The following is a 19,141-nucleotide window of genomic DNA, read 5'->3' as shown; positions in this document are numbered from 1 at the left end:
ATATATCATAATATATTAATAAAATAATAATAATCAGTTTCTTACCCCACTGCCTGGGCGCTTTGGTAGACTGAGGAATCACGTTATTTACAGTAGAGCGATCAGTTACAGTATTGAGGTCAGTTACGTAGTCACTCGTCTGTAACTCGTTCACTGGGGGTAGGGGGAGAAGCCATAAGGAATTACTATCTGAAAACACAACAGAGCTTCATATCTTCACAGACAAGCAAATGTAACTGTTGTGTTAAAAACAACGAAGTTGTAGCCATTGAGCTGCCCTGCTGCTCTAAGTGCGCAAACAAGGACTTTTCAATACCTGGGCAAGGTAAGATTGCCATTAGTAATTTTGTAGCTAGTGCCCAAAATCCTGCAACAGCTAATACATAAAGTTTCCTTTTTCTTACTTTTTATGAGTAATTATTAACCCTCATATTTTAGAAGAGATTTCACCACTCCTACCATTTTGCTGAACATATTCTGCAGTACTCTGAGGAAAGTTAAGTCCTTTATCTGAAAACCTTGTGAGATGCAGAGTAACTGTATAGATGTGTTAATTCTTTGTTTATTTCTGTTTGTTTAAACACAATGGTGAATCTCTTTCAAACCTAATTTCTGTTTGTCTGGCTTTAACGGAATCTGAGTACATTCTCAGGGAATCCTTATTTTAAGCGATACCTGCATAGGTACCCAAGCGAGATGAGAAGGGACGGTACCTGGATCCTCACACGTGTTCTTGCATTCATCCAAAGTTTCAAAGTTGTTGCTGTTGCCCAGGCACCCACCATACTTGAATTTTTCACACTGCTTTGATTGGTTGTTATAAAAATACCTAGTCATAAAACCTCGGCAGATTCCAGGATCCTCTTCCAAGAAGCAGAAATCGGGCTTTTCTAGAAATTGCAAAGGATGTCAGAAAGAAGTATTTTCATTTTGTAAATCATTTAGTTATTTTAATGAAATTCATAATTAACTTACTTAGAAAAGTCAGTTTTAAAAGTTTAAAGACCAAACCAGAAGACATTTCATATCTCATTAAAAGTAAATAAGACAACTTTATTAAAAACTGAATCATCTATCCATTTTGGTGATGAAAGTATATCTTACATTTTTTTAATCTGGTATTTTAGCTCTAAATTTCTTAGATTACAGAGCATTTTATCAACATTTTCATGAACCAATAAAATAAAGATACTGGGTTATTTGATAATGCACTGACCTTGCTATAGAAGTACAAAGTGTTATGGAAAGTTTTCCTTTAATTATTTCTGTTGTTTATTAAGAAACAGTCTACTAGAGTGTTGGGAATCACTAGGGAAAGAGTACTGTGTTGCTTCATTAAGAATGAAAGGGGCTTTAAACTTTGGAAAGGATCTTAGAGGTACGGAAGCTGTCCTGGCTATTCTTGGAAGTTCCTGAATTCTTATGCTGGAATTAATATCTGTGCCCAGTGTGGTATCCTCCACTGTTAGGCCTCTCCCACCCATCCCACCCACTGTTTTCTTATTCTTCCAAGCACTGGACTGAACCAACAGTGTAGAGGCAGAACGGAAATACATGTTCAGGGATTAGAAGGGCTTTTGCAAAGTCTAAAATCCTTTCTTTGATCATGTTCCAAAACAGGCTAAACATAGCTGTCACAAAATTTGTAATATCATGACCTACATTACAATCTCTGTCTGCATGTGTACTGTTTAGAGAATTGAGTCAGTGTTCCAATGTATTTCAATGAACAGCCTTACCACACTTAAATATTTTAAACAAAGTTGCAATTCCTCCATTTTCTCCTGTAAATGTATTTCTGTGGTAGTAAAATGAACTATAATATCTTACGGTGTCTTAAAGCACCTTGTTTTCTACATCAGGAAATTTGTGCTCACAGTGTTCTATTATCAAAAATTTAAAAAGTATGTATTCCATGCACTTCAGATACAGAGGTCAGAGTCTGCTGAGCTGGAAATAACCCAAAAGCCCCCTCCCTGAGGACTAGTTTTCATAGTGCCAGAAAGTGTCATTCAAGCTTCCAAAGGAGGGAGGTGACCAACAGTCTTAGTCAGCTATAACATCTATGACCGGCAATGACCAGTATGACACAGTAACCCAAAGAGTGCAGTAGTGGCACACATATCTTAATGGTAACCAATAACTCTATAATGAAACAGTGTCTAAACAAGAGAGAAACCATGTCTTCCAGAAACCTTAACAAATACCCAGAGAGGAGAGGAGGGGGGGGAATAATGGGAGAAAGAGTTTGTGAGGGTGGGACTGGAAGGACAGGAGGGAGGGGGCTACAGCGATGTAAAGTGAATAAGTGAATACATAAATGAAAAAAATGTCTCTTAGGAAAGCTAGAAACTACTCTGACAAAGTCACACCAACATGACTGCCTAAACATGATCTGAACAAGGACAATGACAACAGACATGCTAAACGTGGACTCAGGGAGGGGCCCGAGTCCTCATCACTACATAAAGAACTACAGGCAACTGAGGAAAACTGAGAGTGGGAGAAAAAGTCTCTAGGGAGGAGTACACCAATTAATTATCCAGTGCCTCATGGTCAGCCCTGAAAACATACGCACGTGGTTTGTGTGTGTGTGTGTGTGTGTGTGTGTGTGTGTGTGTGTGTGTTACATTATACAAATTGATCAGATTATACTTATGTATTTAGGAATATATATTATGTATTTAGAGCATATATTACATATTTAGGAACACATATGTGTGTTTGTGTGTGTGTATGTATGTATTCGTAAGATTGTAAGAGTTTGCTATGAGATTATATCTCATAGAAAAGTCAGAAGCTACAGTGATAAAGTCTCAGCAACATGACTAATAACTGTGTATATCAGCAAGTAATGGAAAAAAAGAGCCATGAATTTGGAGACCAAGTAAGAATATATGAGAGGGTTTGGAAGGAGGAAAGGAAAAGAGAAAAGGTGTAATTATATTATAATCTCAACAAATAAAAGAAATCAAACAAGAGTATGTACTCAACAAGATTAGTGATAACCACAATAGTTGCAGGTCTGAAGATAAATCCCCAACTAAAAGTTTTTACTAAAATACCATTTTAGTACAAAATAAAAATCTATTTTGGGGGCTAAAGAGATGGCTCAGTGGTTAAGAGCATAGACTGCTCTTCCAGAGGTCCTGAGTTCAATTCCCAGCAACCACATGGTGCCTCACAACCATCTGTAATGGGATCCAATGCCCTCTTCTGGTGTGTCTGAAGACAGCAACAGTTTACTCATACACGTTAAATAAATAAATAGATAAATAAATAAATAAGTCTTTTTAAAAAATCTATTTTCTATAGCTTCTCAAAAGCAAATTGAAAGTTAACTTTGTTTCTTATTGACTCTTAAAGTGAATGTCAGTGCAATTCTTATGTTTTTCCTTTTTCAAATTTAAGTGAACTTATTGTCTTCAAAATGATGGCTTCATGCATATACATTAGTGAAAGGTTAAATCTGAACAATTAATAGAGCACCTCGCATCACTGTAACATTTTAGGCTGAGAATACAAGTAGCATCCATTCTCTCAGCTTTCACAGGCGTTAAATACACGACATGCTAATGTCACATGACTGTAATCTTCATGCTCAATGACAGATAGAACTTTGATCCTCCTACCCACTGACCCTGTCTCCTCAATCATCTCTCTACCACACCATCAGTTAAAGACAATGCCACTTTATACTTAAGTTACATCGCCTTCTTAAGATTTCATGGCTGAGACCATGCTGTATACTGCACTCAGCTTGATGTTCACCAAATCCAGCCATGTTGTTGTAAATAACAGGATTCCCTTCTTTTCCATAGCTAAATATGTTTTACATTGTGTGGAATGTTTTCTTTATTAATTTATCTGTGGATTGGAGCTTCAGTTAATTCATTTCTTGGCTATTGTAAAATGATACTTCAATGGCCAGGATGTACAGTCTGCTGATTTCCCTTCGCTTTGTACCTACCGAGTGATGGCGTTGATTGCTACTCTAAACGGAGGTTCTATTTTTAATTTAAAACCCTGATGAAAAGCATCATATTGTTCTCCCTGATTGCTATGTAAATTTATAATTTATAAAACTTTATTAATTATTAATTTATAATAACAATCTATGATTTATCAGTGCTCTTCTCTCTTGGTAACAACCATTAGTACAGGAGTTTAAGTTGGAATTTGTATTTCTCTGATAATTAATATTGTGTAATCATTTCCTATCATATTCTTGTCCTTTAACATGAGTATCTTTATGACATTTGGGAAATGTCACATATGTTATGGGATATTTGACAGAAAAAGTTTTGTAAATTTTAATATTTTAAGGGAAAAAACAAATACATTCCATTGTCATTTGAATTAGTTTCAGTATGTAGTTTTTATGAAAATTTAAATAATCTTTAAAATATACAAAATATATAAATAAAAAGTTAAAGCATATTGCATATTAAAAGCAAAAATATCATAATTTATGCTAATGACCACGATTAATAAATTCTATATGGAAGCTTTTTTTACCTGATTATCAGACTATAAGAATGTATTTTACAAGAAAGCTGAGAATGCACAGATGTTAATAATTCTTAGGTCTTAGGTTAATAGTTATTAAAATAAAAAATAAAACAGGATTACAAACAAGCTAATTCTCCACATTCATTACAGTTTCATTCTTTTAGACTGGTGTACACATTTTTGGTAAATGGTACTCCGTTATAATTGAGAAAGAATGTTGATGCAATGGTGTGGTAGCTCATGCCTTTAATCCCAGCACTGGGGAGACAGAAACAAGCCGATATCTGTGAGTTCGAGGCCAGCTTGATCTACAAAGACAGCTGTTACAGAAAAAACTGTCTTTAAAAAAAAACAAAAAATTAAATAAAAGTTGATATCACAGAAGTTATAATGTCAATTTCTCTGCATGCTGACATATCAGGAAATTGTGTAAAACTAATCTGTTTTTCTGAGGGATTGTCCTGCCTTATTGGCAGAAAATGAAAACTGTAGATTTCCACATGGCCCACGCCATCTTAGACAATAGCTTTTGAGTTTTCTTCTTAAATAAAAAGTATATTTTTGCTGTTTGTGTTTTTAATAAAATACGGTTAAGAGATTGAAAATGTTTTAAGTAAATTCAAAGGGTTACTACAGTTCCAACTTATTTTCTGAATCTCTAAGGAAAGGTTGGAGTGATTTGGGGCTAAGATAAAATATTTTATCCCAGTGGATCTCTATAAAACAGTTGTTTTCTAAGCTATAGAGTTACAGTGAACAAGGTGGTGGCACAAGCTTTTAATCCTATCACCCAAGGGCAAGACTCAGATACAGCTCCGAATTGGTATGTTTGCACACTAAAGAAATCACATCTATGTATAGATTATTATTTAAAAAAAAAAAAACCCGTCTACAGAGTTACTAGAAAGGAATCCAGTGTCCAATGGGAGCAGAAACAAAGAGTAGTTTGTGTGGCTGCTGGTAAACTCATCTCCATGCACGCAACCCTGACCAACAGTGAACCAGACAACACCCTGATATAGATATCATACTTACTGATGAACTGGCAACTGGAGACTCTTCATAAACTCTCCACTAACATTTACCTGTTAGGTTCTATTGCAAATACTTTCCATATAGAGAGAGTTAAATATCCTCTCTTTGAGAAGCAAATCTGGACATTTTGTGAGGCATGGAAACCTTATACTCAGTCATTGCCAACTACCATATGATCACAAGGGCGCCCCTTACAATGACTGGACAGCTCTAGATTGGATCTGTTCAAAGGCAGAGTCCTGTACAGGCTTAGCCATGGAAGGAAAGGTAGTACAGTGGAGCTGGTACCTACATGAATGCCTTCATGACCAGGATGTGGTAGCAAAGGCGTCTGTGACTTCTCACACACTGAGGAAAAAGCTCAGTTGCCTAAATGACTCACCCTCTACCCCAAAAGAGGCACCTACTGAACTGTGGGTACTGACGGGATGGTCACAGCATTTGGCTAACACACAGCTTACTGATGGCTCGTCAAACACTTTTGGAACCAAAACTAATGACAAGTGGCAGCCTATAGACTGGGGGATAGAACGGCCAGAAACGACAAAGTCAGTGCAGCACCATTCGCTGAGACAAACAACTAGGAAAGCAAAAGGGAAATCTCTGCCTTCTCCAATTCATGGTGCATGTGCAATGGTCCAGCTATATGGTCATCAAAATGGAAAACCAATGACTGGCAGATAATGACAAAGAGGGAGGCATGAATGGAAATGGCAAAACCTAGCAAACCTTAGCAAAGACATCAAACTTTATGCAGCACATACAGGCAAGACGGATAAAACATCTGAAAATAATGAAAGAGTGGACAAATTGGCATCATGTTTAGTTAAGACTAGAATATTAAAACTTGCCAGGGAACAAATTCAAACTAAATCAACAAAAATGGTAGATTACACATTTGAAAAACTTGAAAGTTTACCCCTAACACTAAAATCTAAGGGAAACTGGAGAACCAAATTAAACCAGAACAACCCTATGAGAATACCTATTATAAGGAATCCATAGCCAGGTGGTGGTTCACCACTTTAACCCCAGAATCTGGGCGGCTCACACCTTTAATCCCAAAATTTGTGAGGCAAAGGCAGATACACAAGAATTATAGTGATTTAAATTTAAAAGTTGATTGTGAAAGGCAGGCTGAAATTCAAAGTGAATGTCCTTTGTGATATAAAAATAAATGCACTTAAACCTTGAATGTATATATAAAAGAGAGGGGGAAATACAGGTATATTTATCCACAAATATTAAGGTATATTTAGTTTCAAATTTTCAAAAGAATTTTTTTTAATTCCAATTGAAAGATAATACTTTTTCTGTTACCAAAAACACTTTGCCCTGGGAAGGATATAATGGGCCAAAAAAAGAAACCCCCAGAGTTAGGGCTGGGGTAGAGTTTTGTTTTTATCTTTCCAGGAGAATAAAAGCATCCAACTAAGAAAGCTGGAGAGCACGGGACAAGTGAAACATCTGAAGAAAAGGCGCAATCGTCAACAGAAAAGGTCCCAAGAAAAAGAGTAAATTGGTCAAGTGGTTTGGCCCACCTCTAGCTGATCAGGCTGAAATCTCCGTTAGGAGCCCTGGACTAGTGAAGACATCCATGCCACCATCTTGCCGGAGCAGGCTGGGGTGGGGACAGCCTGGGTGGGCAATCCCTTCTTCCTGCTATGCTTGAATATGGTAAACAGGATTAAATAAAGTCAACCATACATTAAGAGGCAGAGCAAGCAACCAGTCGTCAGGAAGTAAAGACAGTATTGAAAAAAACATAGAGAGTAAGTGGGAGTCGGGAGGATGGATAGAGTGAAACAACGGAAGTAGATAGAAGGGCGGGACATTCAGTTTGAGGGAGATTTTTTTCCGTGAGAGAAAAGGGCATTCCTTCTGGAACATCTGCTGAGGAGGAAGCTCAGCTGGGTGCTTTCTCTGCCTCTCTGACCTAGCAGGCTTTCACCCGACATCTGGCTCCCAAGCCTTCATTGGTAAGATCGACTGAGATTTTGTTAAAAAACAAAAACAGGCTGGCTCGAACTCCACCTCTGTCTCCCAAGTGCTGGGATTAAAGGCTTAATGGCACCACCACCCGGCTATTTTAGGCATTTTTAAATTGAATTCTGTTAAGTTAGGTCTGAAGATTTCCAATTAGTCAAAGATAGTTTCAACTGCTTCCAGAGGAGTGGGTTAAAACGTGTAAAATTCAAGTGTACCTAGATTCTGCATCTTCACTTCTTTTAAATGACTTGATTTTTTTTCAGGATTTTCAGGACTTTGAGTTAAACAGCTTGATCTTTTGGATATTTTTCTATTCGGTTCAAATATCATGAGTGGTAACTGGACTAAATCTATTTCTAGGCCTCTATTTAAAGCAAGTTGAACCTGGTGATTTGGCACATCCTTGAACTCTGCCAATGAAGCCAGTACTGCAAGACTGGACTATAAACACAAAACTGAAAACAGGCAGAAAAAAAGAAAATGGAGCTTGGTTTTCTTAACACAATGATACTATTATTATAATAAGTCCTTTGAAAGAGTTAGCTCTAGCAAAGATAATTCTTTATTCAAAAGAATGTGTGCACACTAAATAAGGATGGAGGCAATTATTGTTGACTTATCCATACTCACTTCTGCATACAGAGCTGTTAGCAACTCAAGAGCATACATCTTTCCGATGACATTTACTAAAGTTACACAGTGCTGAGATTAACAATGGCTTAGCAAATGAAGAATGACACAATCAAGGACTAAATCATCATCTGCATGTTCTTAAAGGAGTCCATGTGGCTCTAGGGCAGTGGTTCTCATCTTCCTAATGCTGTGACCCTTTAATACAGTTCCTCATACTGTGGAGACCTCCAACCGTAAATTATTTCATTGCTACTTCATAACTATAACTTTGCTACTGTTATGAATTGTAATGTAAATATCTGGTGTTTGATATCTGATATGCAGCTCCTGTGAAAGGGTCATTTGATCTCTCTGTAGGGGTCATGACCCACACACAGATTGAGAACTGATGCTCTAGAGACTGTGATGCAATGTTCATGGCCCATGGAGCCTTCCCAATGAACAGTGTCTGTGATGTCTAAGTTTTCAATGTATCCAGTTAAGAAAACATTACCTCTGATGCCACGTAGATTTAAAGCCAACCCCCAACAGAGGTATATAAGAACCATCTTAGATAAATGCCACTAATTTACATGTAAGTGAGTGTTTACCTGCTCCAGATGCTGTCTTTATAGTTTTCTTTTTATAACCTGCAAAAGGAAGTATGTGAATTAGTGGCCATCATTGACAATGTAATATTATGAACTTGATCTTCAACTAGAACAATTACATAATCCCGTTAACATTATCCTCATGCAGCATGTCTTAATGAATCAAGTTTTATAGAGAGATTATTATAGCCAGTCATTTTTGGTTTTTTATTTTAGTATTGTTATTATTTGTTGTGTTAGTGTATATCAAATACAGAGCCTTATAAATGCTACGCAAAAAGTCTACCACTGAACTGAATCTCCAGGTCCCGCTTCCTTTTTTTAAACTTATTTTAACTGATATATAAAAATGTAGAATTATACATAGTAACAGGATGTTGTATCACATTTCAATTCACTGTATTGTATTAAGTGAGGCTAGATATATCTATTCCTTCAAATATATATCTTAATATTTTTGTTGAAACCTTTTAAAACTTTTCCATGCGTCTCTTGGAATGCATAATATTGCATTGCCTGTAACTCCTCTTCTGTGCATTGACATCAGGTAGAATTACAAATTATAAGATTGGTAATCATTGTTAAAATATTATAAAATTATGATGTGACTAAAAGTAAAAATACCAATAAAGTTTAATAACACATTATATGCTTTATAGTCTTTCAGCCATGAATTCAACACCAAAGCTATACCAGGTAAAGTTTACACAGAAGGGCTAAAATTTTGGTGTTTTTTTGTAGTATCACAAAATTCCAATATAAATAACTCATTTTTAGGTAAGTCTTACAAGCACTAAGCTTACTCAAATAATAGAAATTTATATAGGTTAAGACATTTGTCTTTGGAGCCTAACGGTCAGTTCTCTGATTCACTATCTTCAGAGAAAAGTGTTGGAAGAGCATGCTGTTTATAAAAGTGATGCCAAAAAATAAAATAAATAAAAAAATAAAAAATAAAAAAAAAAGGCCGGGCGGTGGTGGCGCACGCCTTTAATCCCAGCACTTGGGAGGCAGAGGCAGGTGGATTTCTGAGTTCGAGGCCAGCCTGGTCTACAGAGTGAGTTCCAGGACAGCCCGGGCTATACAGAGAAATCCTGTCTCGAAAAATCAAAAAAAAAAAAAAAGTGCTGCGAAGTCTATAGGAAAAACAATTGTTTCCTGCCCACCCAGCTCCCAGGTAGGTACGCTGCATTAATTTCACTGTACCTACGAAACTCTTCGGTGGATTTATGGGCTTCTTTCCATCTCACTACAGAGAAGATAATAAATGAAGCTTCATGATTTTATGATAACTGAGAGGAAGAAATCAAGAAACAACAGTGGGCTTGAAACCTAGAAATGTAAACAACAGGCTTTCTTGGGAAATCACAATGTTCTTCTAAAATTACTGACTCTGCACTTAGACCTCATAACCATACCGGCTCCTGTGTCGCAGGCTTCCCAGAAACTTACCTGGTATGCATGTTTCCTTACACTCTTCCAGGGTATCAAATCGGTTCTCGTTTCCTTCACAACCACCATATATAAATTCCTCACATTGATGAGTATACATATTGAAAAAATAACTTCTTATCATTGCTTTGCATGGACCATCTTCCGCCCTCATTGCACAAAATGTATGCAGCGGTTTCATTGGCCGTAGCTCAGAATCTACAAGGTAAATTTTAAAACATCACCTGTGTAGCTCTCTCCCAACAGTATGATAATGTCCTTGCTGTTGTTTTGTCAAATATACACCTTTCATCATCAATTTTTAAATAAGAAAAAATAAAACTGAAAAGCATGTGATTATGAGTTCAGCGGAAGTAACGACCTGAGTGAGCGAGCATATTATGTTCCACGTATTTGATAATTTATATATGATCTGTAAAGAAGGCACTTGGAGCTTTAAATGGCATAAACTAATTTGTCCTCTAGAGGGCAGCAATGCTCCGTTAAGTTACACGCTATCTGCACAATTGTAAAACATTGGTTGGTTCATTCACCATAAAATTATTTTAAATACTAAAACATGAATGGACATCACTTCAATGTTCTCATATAAAAATTATTTTAAAACAAAGTATAAATTGTAGATAGATGATAATCTAGTAATAAATTCATTTTTTTAATTCCCTAAAATTTTAAAATGTGAATTTTTGAAAAATATGTGTATATTTTATCTAGGCTACTTTCAACTGTCTTCTTCCACTTGCAATTTATTATTATAGTTAAATATTAAATTAATATCTTCTAGCCACATTTGAATAAAGTTAAGATTCTAACAAAGAAATTGGAATGTTTCCATTTATGTCTTCCTTTTTTACTATTTGCTTGTTTGCGTACATGCTTGCAGCTATGCGTAAGTAGAGGGGTTCACACACCCCTGACTGTCTCTCTTCAGTTACTATCTATCAATCATTACCTTGGAACTCCAAAGTTAGGCTAGGCAGGCTGGCTTGTTCTGGGGACACCCCGGCCCCAGGAATCTGCCTTCCTCTGGTGTCCCACTACTGGACTTACAAACATGCGCCATCAAGGTTCAGTTTTTTTTTTTTTTTTTACATATGTTCTGGAATAAAACTCAGATTCTGATCTTAAAAGACAAGTTCATTACTGTCTCCTTAGCCCCAATCATTTATAGGACTAGGAAAATCACAGTTAGACATCTGTGGTGGCTGATGTCAGTCGTCAAGTTGACTGAATGAAGAGTCACCTGAGAGATGGCGTCTGAGCAGGCCTGGGGTATGGGTGGGGAAACGCTGATTAGGTTCCATTGACTGGGAAGACCTGTCCACTGTAGTTGTCTGCTCTGGGCTGGGAGCTACACAGTATACTGGAAGGAAAGCTGAGCACAGACTTTGTCTTTCTGCTCTCTGGCTGATTTATGAAAAATAAATCATATGCTTACTGAAATTGTGTGTGTGTGTGTGTGTGTGTGTGTGTGTGTATGTCTGTGTGTGTATGTATGTCTGTGTGTGTATGTGTGTGTTCAGGAAGACACAGAACCCAAGTTCAACCTGCTGATATTTAATAATTTTGCCACAAGAGGGGGAGAGTGTACTACAAAAGAGTTGTTTTGTTTCTTCAAAGCTGTTGAAGTAGTACAATAATAACGGGCAAATTTTCTTCTGAGTAATTACAATCTCATGGAACTTTGTTTTAAAATCATCTAATGATCACTCAGTAGTGATGCCAGGTACCTTTAATCCAAGCACTCAGGAGTCAGAGGCAGGCAGATCTCTGAGGCCAGCCTGGTCTACAGAGCGAGTTCCAGGACAGCCAGGGCTACACAGAGAAACCCTGTCTCAAAAAAAAAAAAAAAAAACAAAAAGCAAAAGCAGCTCATTGCTTTTGCAGCTGTTCTTTGGGATGCAGATGTGATCAAGTTGCTCAGACTTATACCAGCAAATGATTGGACTGACCCTCGAATGCCATTATACCAGGTATAATCCACAATAGTAAAGAGAAGGTTCTCACAAACCTGTATGATCGAGATTCCCAAGACGGTATTTGGATTAGATAATTCAATTTAATAATGTAATTTCTACTTAATAGCATTCTAAAATTTGCTTTATAAAGTTAGAAATCATTTTTATGAAAATATGGTGCCACATTCATAACAACTGCTTAAAGAAAAAAACTGTCAACTTTTTACTTCGTTATTAGTTTATTCTTTAGGATTTCCATATTAATGTAGTTATCATCGTTTTATATCATTATATTCTATGCACTGAGCTTGTTACTACTCTCACCTAAGCAGGATGTTCCTGACAACAAAGAGAGCTCAGGCTAATTTCTGACATAGACAGCCATCCACTCTAGGAAAGGTGTATGCCTATCTTGGTTTTCATTTATTGGGATTACCTTTTTAAGTATTAAAATTGTGTCCTGAATACATATCTATCAAGTACTGGGTTGTTATTGAAGATACAACAATATAACAGGTAACAGACCCCTTTCATGAAGCTTGCAATCACTAATTTATAATAATTACAATAATATAATCATTTATTGAGGAGTTTACTAAAGAGTGAACAGCAGAATACCTCAGGGAAGGAATAAGGATAATTTTTCTTACACTTGGAAGAGTTGAGGATAATGCTTTAAAAAAATAAGGAATATCCCTTTGTACCCAGGAAACTAGAAAATTTGCAGAATAATATAACAAGAATCTGATCTGATGTAATCAGAAAATAGAATTATAATTGATATTTAAATATTTGTAATTGGATGTTTATATTTTGTGTCTCCTAGTCTAAGGGAAACAATCTGGTTTCCTTCCCTGTGTCTTGGGATGTCAAATAAAAAGCTCAGTAAAATATGGAACTCTCAAAGTCGTGGGATGCCTGACTGTTAGAACACCACTTGCCTGGAGAATGTTTGTGAATCTAGGGCCAACAGGTAACTGACTCTCTGAGGGTCCATATGATGTGTGCCTCTGGGTACACAGAGGTAATTAAACAGAAATAAAACAAGCCTAGATAAGACTGTGCAACTAATTGATCAAAAGAACTTCAAATCTACAATACTAAATCAAGCCATAGCTAGCTGTAGGACCCCAGTCAAATCTTCAATACTAAATCAAGCCATAGCTAGCTGTAGGACTCCAGTCTCTGATCCTAGCCCTTTGAGGCTAAAGCAAAAGATTGTGAGTGTAAGATCAACCTGGACCATGGAGTTGAGAACCCTCCATGAAGCTGTGAGAATTTAAGACTCTCCTCTCGGCCGCCATTATTCCCTCCCTTCCATCCACTACCGTGTCAGGCTCAGAGGATGGATTTACCCATCCTTTGCTACTGGGAATACACTGGACAAACCCACTAAAGATGAGAATGTATGTATGAGACTCTAAAAAATGTCAGAACTACGGGGGCTGGAGAGATGGCTCAGCGGTTAAGAACACAGACTGCTCTTCCAGAGGTCCTGAGTTCAAATCCCAGCAACCACATGGTGGCTCACAACCATCCGTAATGAGATTGGATGCCCTCTTCTGGTGTGTCTGAAGACAGCTACAATGTACTCATCAATAAAATAAATAAATAAATATTAAAAAAAAAATGTCAGAACTACAATATAATTTGAGGCTGTCAAGTTGTTAATATTTCCCATTACCAATAACTTGAGTTCTATCAACAGTTTTAGACAAAGTGTTACTTTGGGGAAAATATATAAATCTACATACTTTTTTTCATTATTAATATTCTTATCTCACACTTCAGGAAATTGGAATTCGCACCCACATCAGTCCCTTTGATGTCTTGCTCAGCCAGACCTCTACTTTAGTCTCAACTCAGACACTGTTATTCTGAAAATATTGGTAAGAAGAAGAGGGTGGCTGGTGCTCAGGTTATAGTTCTTTCCCTTTTCTTTATTTCTCCTAGCTCAAAGATAACATCATGTTAGCAAGAATCTCCTTCAGATCTTCACTTCTTGCAATATTTCAGAGCTAGTTCTGAGCCTTACTGGATACATAAGATGTCTCTCTTGCTGAAGTGACTTGATTTTGGATAATCTAAAAACTAACATACTCAATACAGCAGTTAAGAGCACTTGCTGCTCTTCCAGAGAACCCAGCACAAAAATTTTTAATTTTGAATATTAAAATTGTGTCCTTTATCAAATACTGGGTTGTAACAGGCTATAGCTCCAGTTTCAAGAGACTGAGTGCTGTCTTCTGTCTTCTGGGGACACTGCATATTCATGGTTCACAGTCATGGATGCAGGCAAAACACACATGTACATAAAATAATAAAACAAAAATTTTAAAAATAAAATTCTGGCTCAATGAATTTTATACTAAGTTGAGAGTTTTGACAAGCTAAAACAAATCAATCTTTGCAATATTTTACCTGTATCATCAGCTTCCTCAGACTGAGCATGAAGAAGCTCAGGAACAACACCAAGCAACAGACACACAGTTGCCCAAAAGGCATGTTCTTTCTTCATTTTGTAAGTCATTTCTGAAATACAGAACACAAACATGCCTAATAAGTAATCAGTGTGGATGCATCTGTAGGCTAGCAGGAATCTCATAAACTTCTGATTAAATTTAATACACCACATTTAATACATTCTCACATGCTGCTGTCAACACATTCTAAAGCTCACCTTTAAAATATGTACTTGACGCATTTACGGTTACAATACGTCTGAACATTTAATAGTATTCAACAGGAGGTCATCTTTTAGCCTTGAAAATACAAGGTGAAGGGGGAAATGGTTGAGAGATGTGTAAACACAGGTTAATATGAGTTGGCACAATCTCTCATATGTGGAATCTAAATTTAAATACTGGTGGGGAGGATATGACAGAATTCTGGCTTGATGCTTTAAATGCAACTTGAAATTAATGAATAAAAAGACTGGTTTGGCCAGGCAGCATACACTAGCTGGAACGAGGCCTCCGACACATAGACAGCAGAGGATTGCCTCTAGTCTGGCCCCAGTGAGAGAAGATGCACATAACCCTTGAGGGAATTCAGGCCCCAGGAAGTGGGGAGGTCTGGAAGGGTATTCTCTTAAAGATGGAGCGGGGGCAGAGGAGGAATGGGATGAGGAACTATTGGAGGGCAGACCTGGAGGGGGATAACAACTGGACTGTAAAAAAAGATTTATATATATATATATATATATGTGTGTGTGTGTGTGTGTGTGTGTGTGTGTGTGTATGTATATATGTATATATGTATATATGTATATATGTATATATGTATATGTGTGTATATATACTAAAATAATAAAATACCTCCTTACTATACTTATTATATTAATATTTTTTTTAAACTGGCTTGGGTTTAAACAGGTTGCACTTTCCCTGACATTCAGCAATTTGCTTTCTTAGAACTCTCATTTTACTTTCCAGCTTTTTGCTGTTGTTGATGTTGTTCACATTCTTAAGGCAACTCTTAACTTGGTCTTCCTCTTTCCTCCTGTTTTAGTCCGTCCTTCAGAAGGAAGCGTTTTCACAAATCCTTCCTTGTCTCTTGTGCTATTGTTTGAGAACTCATTTCCGAACCAGGTTTTCTGGGAGATAAGCATACAGTAGCTGCACACAATAGACTCGTCTTTCACCCCAGCCTCTCCCTCTCTTTGGCTCCTCAAGTTGCCTTTCCCTGGTTTGTGGAGTTGTCTGTCTTAAAGACAGAGAAGTGATGAGCCAACGCTTTTGCACCCCGAGAGAAATGGATTCCCATAGGAAGTGAGACATTTCCTGTTTCCAAATGATTTAAAGATCTGGATCTTAAAAGGAAAAGAAGTAGGAAAACATGTAGCTTTAAAAAGTAAATGACAGAAAAAAAAAACAAAAAAACGACTTCCCCTTTGCACTCAAAGGGGAAAGGAAACGGTGACCGTGGGACACTGAAGCTCGGAGTGAGAGCAAACACACAATCTACAACTACCTCTTCAAATGCCTGAGGTTATATTGTATATGTAATTGTCTTGATTTTTACTTCTATAACAGAATAACTAAGAGTGCATAATTTTTAAGATATAGAGATCTCTGTCATAATTCTGGAGTCGAGAAACTGCCAAATCAGAATACTGACAAATAGAAAATAAATAAACAAAAAGGCATGGGTGGCTTCAAATACATTCATAGTAAAGTAATAAGTTCTGTTTCATGTTCGGCATCAATAAAATCACTGATAAACTATATCATAGCGTTTCTCGTGACCCATTGAAAATGCTAGGACACAGCTGAATTTTAGTCACCGGCAATGTTACACATTTATAACTCGTACAACATACCCCATGTCATTATGAGAATCTGATACACACAAGTGATTATAAAGAGTATTTCTACTAAACGTCTAGGTTTTACTTTATTTTTTCAAATGCTTTCAGAAACTATTAGGTTCCATGGGAAGTCCATTGCAGCTGTATTTTGAATTTACTGTGAAGTCGAATTTTTGTCTGTCTGGTTCAGAATGCCAGCTTAGGTAGGATGCCTGCTAAAAACTCAAGAATAGAGACTCTAAATCTATCAAGTTATCCTATTTAAAAGCTGCAGCTTAAAACATTGCTCATTTAGTCATTTAGTCTTTGCTTGGTTCCAACTAGTCAAAACCAGCTTAGAGGAATTAGATCAAAATGTCACTAACCACATTCCAGAAAATGTGGAGCTACCTAGGCCCAGAAGGGTTGATTTATATTAATCTCAGAAACAACTAGAAGCAAGAGACTGAGCGCCATCAGGTATCACTAATTGCTTTTTCTCTGTCTCGGTACAGCCTCTCCCTTTTTATTTCTCCTCCACACAGCATAGAATATGATCCTCACCATTCCTGGATTCTGGCCCATCAACATAGTTTGGCTACTTTCTTTATACACCAGGTTCAAACAGCTAGTAAATAACGCTGGCAATTTCAATTTGTAAAACGCGGAGCCTTTTGTGAGAGTTCCTTTCAAATGGAGCATCCTGGCGGCCTGAATGGATTTCATGAACTCCAAACCTGATGATCCTAAAGCTGGAAGGGACCTGGCATAAGCAAAGGCAATATCCAAACCATGACTGGTCTTTCTTATGATCACATATGTGTCTGTGTCTGTAGTCGCAAGGTGGGGTGAGAGTGGCAGAAGAGGGTGGGGGAGCTCGTGGAGCTAGAGTTACAGGGAGTTGTAAGCAGCCTGATATGGATGCTGGAAGACAAACTCTGATCCTCTGAGAGGGCATCAGTGGCTCTTAACAGCTTAGTCATCTCTGTGGCCCAAAACAAACATGGCCAGGCTTAAAATAAGAGTATCTGTTTGTTGGCATAGAGAATAAATGTATAGTCCCTAGAAGGATGGGATTATTTTGTAAATCAACCCATCATCAGATACATAGTTTACCAATATGTCCTTGGTTTCTTGCTTTAGGTGAACTGGATGGTTTTATTCCATCAAATCCCCATGATGTTCTGCTTTTCCCAAAACGATATAGTCTCGAAAAAGACAATGTTAACAGTTTGAATATCTATCACCAAGATGAATATTTTTGTGATCACACTGAGGGCCAGAGGACTCAGAGATAAAAATCTTCCTGTGTTTCAGTCGTGAGACTTGTTATTGGAATCAATGACACGATCTGAGTGTCAACCATCAGACAATAAAATCCATATGTATATCACAGGGCCTCATAGAAGCAGATCTTTACAAGCTCCTGAAGACACAACACCTCTCAGTGTCCATAGTTGTTGCTATCATCTTTAAGAGCTTGAAAGAACATTAAATATACCCATTCCACTACTGTGACCTCAACTACAGCCAGCTATTTAGCAACACCCTTGATCTCAAGCTCAGTGTGTTATTTAGTCTTATTATGACAGAGGTTGTCAAAAAATAACCTCACTGAAGCTATAGCTATGTTTATTATCATACATATTTAAAATTATGACAGAAATACCTGAAAATTGGTTTTTTTATAAAAAAAAAAATGCATGTAGAGTCCTAGTCTCTTCCTTCTTCACCCCCATGACTTTCCCTCTCCAGAAATAACTCACCATAAAACAAATCAGCATGTTTCTATCTACAACTTGCATATGCTGTTACATATGTATATACCATAATACTCTGCATATGTAAATAGGAATGATATGTATTGTGTATATACGTTTTTAAATGTTCTGTTTCATTGAAGAAACTTTCTCTCAGAATATTACATGATAAATACTCAGAAATCCCCACAAAACCAGCATCCCTGACTGTCACATGTAATAAGGAGTGCCAAGAATGTAGGGGGGAGTTGACATTCTTTTGATTCATGTTCCTATATATTATCCACTTCCTTCCATCTAAATCCATTTTACCAGACAGCAGAGTGAGAGAAGGTGGGAGGCCTGCCAGTGTCTGAGCTATTATTCAGGGATGTATATTTAACCTAGTAAAAATAGATATGAATTCAAGACCTAATTTGGTTAAAAATATACCCATCTGTCCCCAGAACAAAAATTTTACTATTGACAATATTCCTCAATGTAACCTACATATTTCATGTAACCTCTATACAATCCCTAGGTAGATTTTTTTTGTCAACATTGACAAGGAAATCTTAAAATTCATGTGGAGATTCTTGCTATTTACCACAGCTAAAGCAATCATATGGAAAAGCAAGGTTGAAAGACTCATACTTTCTGATATATATGGGTGCCTTTGTCATATGAACAGACAAAGATAATATGTCACGAGGCTGGAAAGATGGCTCAATGGATAAGAACACTGGGTGCTCTTCTAGAGGACCTGGGGTTGGTTCCCAGAACCCACATGGCAGCACACAACTGTCTGTAACTCCAGTTACAGGGGACCTGACACAGACACACATCTGTGTGCTAAGAAGGTATGTGCAAGCAAACACCAATGCACATACAATTAAAGAGAGAGAGAGAGAGAGAGAGAGAGAGAGAGAGAGAGAGAGAGAGAGA

The 19,141-nt window shown here is 37.1% G+C and overlaps 1 protein-coding gene across 5 annotated transcripts in view; it reads right to left on the bottom strand.

Moving 5' to 3' along the window:
• The window catches only part of Tfpi (tissue factor pathway inhibitor), a 44,004-nt gene that overhangs the window by 11,264 nt on the left and 13,599 nt on the right, over positions 1-19,141 (bottom strand). For all 5 annotated transcript variants that reach the window (XM_028762888.1, XM_028762889.1, XM_028762891.1 and 2 more), the window contains exons 3-7: positions 14,591-14,701; positions 10,212-10,409; positions 8,760-8,798; positions 714-890; positions 46-153 (exon numbers count right to left, since the gene is read on the bottom strand). In XM_028762888.1, the coding sequence (XP_028618721.1) occupies positions 46-153; positions 714-890; positions 8,760-8,798; positions 10,212-10,409; positions 14,591-14,699 (631 nt within the window). In that variant the 5' untranslated portion in view covers positions 14,700-14,701. The remainder of the gene's footprint in view (positions 1-45; positions 154-713; positions 891-8,759; positions 8,799-10,211; positions 10,410-14,590; positions 14,702-19,141) is intronic.

Source organism: Grammomys surdaster, unplaced genomic scaffold (genome assembly GCF_004785775.1).
Source record: "Grammomys surdaster isolate TR1022 unplaced genomic scaffold, NIH_TR_1.0 136, whole genome shotgun sequence".
Lineage (NCBI taxonomy): Eukaryota > Metazoa > Chordata > Mammalia > Rodentia > Muridae > Grammomys > Grammomys surdaster.
Note: the sequence above shows the minus strand (reverse complement) of the source record. Positions and strands in the feature narration are given on the sequence as shown.